The 6,871-nt window shown below is 33.7% G+C and overlaps 1 protein-coding gene across 4 annotated transcripts; it reads left to right on the plus strand.

The window, feature by feature from the left end:
* Positions 1-3,892: 3,892 nt before the first annotated feature.
* Positions 3,893-6,542, plus strand: LOC127097396 (uncharacterized FCP1 homology domain-containing protein C1271.03c). 4 transcript variants are annotated; one of them, XM_051035890.1, is made up of 7 exons: positions 3,893-4,003; positions 4,291-4,550; positions 4,874-4,955; positions 5,054-5,120; positions 5,631-5,816; positions 5,949-6,009; positions 6,084-6,542. In XM_051035890.1, the coding sequence occupies exons 2-7, from the start codon at positions 4,304-4,306 to the stop codon at positions 6,254-6,256; spliced, it is 816 nt and encodes a 271-aa protein (XP_050891847.1). In that variant the 5' UTR covers positions 3,893-4,003; positions 4,291-4,303; the 3' UTR covers positions 6,257-6,542. The 4 variants fall into 4 exon arrangements, with proteins under 4 accessions (XP_050891847.1, XP_050891848.1, XP_050891846.1 ...); XM_051035891.1 differs by having other exon boundaries at positions 3,924-4,003; positions 4,315-4,550; XM_051035889.1 differs by having other exon boundaries at positions 3,945-4,090.
* Positions 6,543-6,871: the final 329 nt, after the last annotated feature.

The raw sequence follows: 6,871 nt of genomic DNA on the forward strand, positions 1-6,871 counted from the left end.
CTTTAGCAATCTGAACCTATTTAAATAATCATCTATTGGTTCGGAGTGTTTTCTCTTGACACTGGCTAATTCTTTCAGACTTATTTTCGTTTGTCCCATGTAGAATTGTTCATGGAACAGCCTTTCTAATTGGGTCCACGTATATACTGAGTTTGCAGGCAAAGATGTAAACCAAGTAAACGCGTTTTTTGTTAAGGAACTAGGGAAATATTTTATTTTCAAATTTTCGTTACGGGCTATCTCCCCTGCCTCGATTAGATAACGTGCCACATGTTCTATAGTGGACTCACTAGTGTCCCCTGAGAACTTTGTGAACTTAGGGACTTTCCATCTTGGTGGCAGTTCTTCTTGCAGAATGTATTCTGATAGTGGGGATGCGTAACTAGGCCTTTGTAAACCCATGTTCATCCCATTTTGTGCCATTATCGTTTCGACCATGGCTGCCAAGTTGTTTTCGACAGGCGGATTATTATACCGTATCCGTTGTTGCAATACAGCATCCGCGTCCTGGCCTCTCTGGATTACTATCCTTCTAGGCTCTTGTGGAATGGGGTTTTCGACACGAGGCTGTTCGACTACATCCTCTTGGTTTCTGACGTTCGTTTGAGGATTGTCTAACGGTATCTGGTTTATCGTAGGTTCTTCCTGGACCGTTACCGCTGGGTTATGAATCACTTGTTCTCTGTGTCGAGTTTGAGGGACTCCAAAGAAATCAGCAAGGCGCGTCATCTGCGCCGCCAATAATTGGTTTGTTTGGGTGGTGTTTTGTATTAGTGGATTAAACACTGCTCCCATTTGTTGCGTCAACATTTGGACCATATCATGATTACTCTCGTCCATGTGCTGTCTAATTACTTGCGCCGAATTATTTGTTATCGGCGGCACGTAAAGTGGTTGTTGATTCAATCTATTCATGTTTCCCCCATATCCTGACCCTTGTAAGGGTGAAGACACGTTGGCCATTGAATCCGAATATATTAACGGGGAATTGTGTAAATTTGCCATCACCGAAGTTGGCATTCCAAAGGGTTGTTCCCTACCAGGCGGAGGCAAGGTGAAATTTGTTAAAAAAGGCCTAGAAGTGTTCCCCACAGGAGGGGGTGTCCCAACGGGCATTTGTTGTGCCCTGAAGGACGAACTAGGCGCGTTTTGCGACATCGAAACCGCTGGTATCGACCCTGTTGACGAAGGTACAGCCTCTGACACAGGGACCGATCCTATATTGCCTTCTGTTGAAGGGACATGGTTGGATACTGGGATGGATTCGTTTGGATTATTTGGCTGGTTCGCCATTTTCCTTACTCTTGTTCTTTTTGGTATTTCTACTTCGGATACGGCTAATTTACCGCTTCTCAGTCTCATACAATGAAGAACAAATTTTGATTAGTGATTATCTAAATTTCTAGATTTCTGCACTGTCCCACTGGGCGTGCCAATTTGTTCGCTGTGAATTTTGGCGAACAACCTCTGGTTTACCAAAACTTGTAGAATTGGGTTACTTGCAGGATCAACCACACAAATCCTAGGACATGTGCAGATCTAGATGGTCTTGAAGATGTCTAGACTCACTTTCATGTATTTCATTTCTGTTCTCTAAGTGTTTTATGTCGAAATATGTTTACCAAAACGTCAAGTTGATGTAAACTTAACAAGATAAAGTAAATGGCGGAAAATAACTGATGAAATGTAAAGTGTCGAAAAGGATAAAGTGCAGAAAGATAAATGACTGGAAAACATAAAAGAGATTTGTAAAGAACTTTAAACTTTATAAAATAAACTTTGAAGGAATTGGTGTTTGTTTACACATACATTTTCCAAATATGACTCTTTTCTCTCACACGGGTACTTTGAGCGTTTTCAGGAATTTTGTATAAGTAATTCTTCACACACTTTTTCTGATAACAACTATCCTATTTATATACAAATAACATAACTGTCACTAACGGTTAAATCCTAAAACTGTGACGAACGGCTTTCATCTTTTCGCCAGATGCTTCCACGCGTCTTCTGTCAAACGTTACAACTTTTTAAATTCAAATTTACACTTTAAGTCGAAACGACGTCTTCCTTTAGGATTTCTTGTCGAATTATCAAGATACTGCAATGTCTTCCATGTCTTGTCAAAGTACTTTTCTAGCTGCACATATCATGTCGAAATATCAAAGCTTCCATTTTTGTCGAAGTGTCGAGCCACCATTTTGTCGAAACAGTCATTTTGTACACCAAATCTCATGGCGTCGAAAACGCACGTATACAGAATTACAACAACTACAGTAACTGCATGGATAATGGTTAGATTGTCGATATTTTGAGTTAGGGCGTCTACTTTAGCATTCATGTGATCAAAGTCGCTCACTTCATACATTCCGCCTTTAGGCTGAGACTTTTCAACGGGAATGTGTCCGCTTCCCCAACTGGATCGCAGCGTTAACAATAATCTAGTGTGACTCGTCCTCATATGGGACAAAAAAGTCCTTAAGAGAACGGTCATCAATATTCACAATTATTGGGGTAGTGTATTTGGCGCGAAGTTGTTCTAATCGGTGTCTAATATGAAGAAAATGCTCGATCTCGTCAATCGATTGCTATAGTTCATCCCCGTAGTTCCATATACTTGGCATACAACCGAGAAAAGGGAAAGAAAAGAATAAAAAATGTGTCTTAGTCTATACGATGTAAAACCGGAGTTACGATATTGACTAAAATTGTCTCCAGCAACGGCGTCAAAAATTTGATAGGTCCGCAAATGCACGGAAATATCAGTTATAATATAAAAAGTGTCGAACCCACAAAGATCAATGTCAACTACCTTATCTATTGCTACAATGTGTATCTAAGGTGATTAATGATCCTTTTTGTTTTCAAAGAAAGAGAAATAAGTTATTTGGAAATTAATTATGATACGGGAGACCGGAATGTGGTTCTCGTCGACCATTAGCGTTCGCAAATTCGTTACTTATAATTAAAATTAGACAATATTTTCTTGTAGAAAAAGAATTAATTTTTAAGGAATCGTTCACTTTCGGGTAACCAGTACCGAATTTTAGTTAATAATCTAACTGTTCGTTTTCGCGTGTCCAACGTGTTACAGTGCAAAAATTCTTTTTGAAAAATATTTCTTTTTAATTATGTGAAAAGCTGCTAAAGGTAGAAAATTAATTTAAAGGTATTGTCTGCTTTCGCATGTCCAATATCGGATTTTAAGCATATACACACCCGTTTTCGTGTGTCTGGTTATACTCTTAAAAATTGCCTTTTTGAAAACTAAATTTTTCGTAATTGACTAGAAAATATTTTTGCAATGTTATAAATAAAAAACTGAATTTTCTTACCGTCAGATAAAGGTCTCGTTCTTTCAAATAAAAAATTGAATTTTCTTACCATCCAGATGACGACCTACCCGTCATCCAACTCAGACACATTTTCTTTCCTTTTTGTCTGCTTTTTGTGACGGACTGCCCTTGACACGTCATGACGACCGTCATGCTAGCCGTGAGTCCGTCATAATAGTTCATAACTTGTCTTTTTCTCCCGTTTTCGTCATTTTGCACTGATTTCTTTTACGGAGGCCCCTAATTATAAAACACCTGAAATAAAAATAGAATACCAACATAATACCATAAAAAATATCGAAAATAATGTTAAAATACATGTGAATCGAATCGAAAATATGGCATGTTTTCGAGATATCTTTGTTGAGTGATGTTTACATATTTGTTTTTTGATACTCTAAAAAGTAGAAATAGTAGAGGACAATTTTTCTATTAGTTATACTAGTAATTGATAAGAATATCATGAAAAAAAATTCAAACGCAACTAATAATAACTTTTAAAATCAATTTTGGTGGTTGAAAAACAAAACTTTAAGCTCATCTTTTTTAAGAAAAAAACCCTTAAATTGATAGAGGTAATTATAACACTTTTCATTTTTCAACATTGTCCTTTGAACTAAACTGTTCCAACAACTCCAACTTCCAAAGACCAAGAAACTGAAATCCTAAAGGTCAATAATCTTTATTTAACTTTCCTCTTCTCTATTTATATTCCTCTATTTTCAAGTCATGAATCACAAAATTCATACACTTCTTTGGTATGTTACATTCAAATTTCTCCAATTCTGTTTTTCTCTGTCTTTTGTATGAGAACTCATGTTATTGTTCTTGTTCTTGTCACACACATGTTAGAATTATTGTATTTATAACTATATAGTACATGTTTTTGTTAGATCATGTTTTTATTATGATGTTACATTAATTTGAATGAATTTTATTATGATGTTTCCATTAACAGAATTCATTTTGACATGGATGAAAGGAAAATGGTTTCTGGTGTAGAAGATTCTCTTATTGAAGAAATAACAACTAAATTATCTATTGCTGATAAAAAAGAACAAGAGGAGAAAAATTTGTGCAATTCTTCAATTGAAATATCAATTGCATGTTTTAGAAAGAAGCTTATTGTTCTTGATATTAATGGTCTTCTTGCTGATATTGTTTCTTCACCTCTAAAGCATGTTAAACCAGATGCAATCATAGCCAAGAAGAAAGCATGTGAGAAATAGCTTTTATTTATTTATTTGTTTTTTATTATTATGTTTGACTTTACAAGTTTTATAATTCTTTAAACAATGTAATATAATTTTTTTTCACTTTAGTCTTATTTAGTATAAGAAAATAGTATGTCACAAATTTTAAAGTGTATTATTTATAACATTATTTCCTCTTTGACTTTTAAGATGTATTTAATATTTTACAATTTTTTTACAAAAATATATTTGGAAAAATTATTAATTGTATTGAATTTTCTTTTTATACTAAGTGCTAGAAGGAGTATTATATTATTTTTAATGACTGGATTGTATTATTTTTTTCAGTATTCAAGAGGCCTTATTATCTTGAGTTTCTTAACTTCTGCTTTGAGAGATTTGAAGTTGCTGTGTGGTCATCAAGATTGAAGTAATCTTTAACTTTACCCTTGTGTTATATAAAATTTCAATCAACAACTTGTTTTTACTTTGCATTCAATTAATTAGTTATTGCCTATAATTTTGTAGGAAAAATGTTGATAAGGCCATTGATTATTTGATGGGAGACATGAAACAAAAGTTGGTTTTCTGTTGGGTAAGAAGTACTAAGCAATTAATCCATTTCATATTAATATCCAAATTATCTCTCATTTTCAACTATTTTGTCTTCTAAAAAACCGGTTTTGGTAGATTTACCATAAACCAAATCGCTCTCTCAATTTTTTTTGAAGCTTACGAGTAAATTAGACGCAATTTAATTAGGACAAAATAAATATAAATTATATATAAGATAGTTGTTTAAGTGTCACAGATATATTTTATGAGATTCTATTAAATTACGGTTTAACTATGATAAATTTTAAATATCCCATCTTGCACGTTTTTAAAGTCGTTTGGTCACTATTATAAGAAGAAAAAAAAATAGATTAATTGAATAATTGATATATATGATCATTATTATATATCAGATTATACCGTGAATCTAATTTTTTTTTTATTACTTATAATAATGATTAGATGGTCCAATATGTGTAATAAAATCTTGTGAGATTTTGAGTAACCATATTTCATACCATTTTCACCACATTCTACATATTTTTGACAGGATCTGTCACATTGTACTGAAACAAGTTTCAAAACTCTTGAAAACAAGCACAAACTACTTGTTTTTAAGGATTTAAGGAAAATTTGGGAAAACTATGATCCTAATCTTCCTTGGGAGAAGGGATATTACAATGAATCAAACACATTGCTTTTGGATGATTCTCCTTACAAGGCAATGCTTAATCCTGTAAACAAACAAACACTCTCTTCTTTTCTTTTTTTGTCTCATTTATCATTCTTATTTTTAGGTATCATATATGTTTTCACATGTCTTAACATGTTCTAACTTATGTTTAAATGTTTTGATAAATCATTGTAGCCATACAATTCAATCTTTCCTCATACATTCAGTTATAAGAATCAGAATGACAATTCACTAGGTATGGTTACTTTAATGTCTAGGTTTTGGACCCGAAACGCCGGAATCGATAACAAAACATGTTTTTTTTGTCAGCCGCGGGAGGGGGTCTGCGACGATATTTGGATGGATTAGCAAATGCTGAAAGTATGCTGAAATATGTAGAGGAGAATCCATTTGGTCAAGAACGGATCACTGAAACAAATGAATCTTGGGATTTTTACCTTAATGTTATGAATAGTGTGTCTGTTTGTCAATCTAAAAAGTGAAAATATAATGTCTTTTAATTTGAATATGATCAATTTAGTTAGCCTGCTAGGCTAAGTTAAACTTCTACAGAACTTTGTTTTTGCATGGTTTCATATTAGAATTTATTAGAGCTATATTTATAAGTTTGACTTAGGTCAACTTTTATGATTGTATTTAGAGTTAATTATAGTTGTTAGGAAGTTATGAGTTATGTTACACAATTTTACTCTTTGTATTAACTCTATTTAAGGGATTGATTGTTGTAACTGATTCAGCAAGTAATAAAGTTTACACAAAGTCTAACAATAGTGAATGTTATTTCTAACATGGTATCAATCGCCTCCGATTCTCCCTCTTTTTCGCATTTTGTTTCGTCTTTTTCTTTTCTTATTCTTCATTGAGCTTCAAAGAAGCTCCATTCTTGCACCCGCACCACATTTCGTTTCATCTCCTTCTTTTCTTGTTCTTGGCTTTTCCATGGCTGAATCGAGGCAAGAATCGCAATCGCAACTCTCTTCGTTTCCAAATTCGACAAATCACAATGTCTTTGGACCAAAACTTTCCATCAAGCTCCATGAGAACAATGTTATTCTATGAAATCAACAAGTTGAAGGAATTATCCTTTCGCACAAGCT

The sequence above is a fragment of the Lathyrus oleraceus genome, chromosome 6 (genome assembly GCF_024323335.1).
Source record: "Lathyrus oleraceus cultivar Zhongwan6 chromosome 6, CAAS_Psat_ZW6_1.0, whole genome shotgun sequence".
In the NCBI taxonomy this organism is placed as follows: domain Eukaryota; kingdom Viridiplantae; phylum Streptophyta; class Magnoliopsida; order Fabales; family Fabaceae; genus Lathyrus; species Lathyrus oleraceus.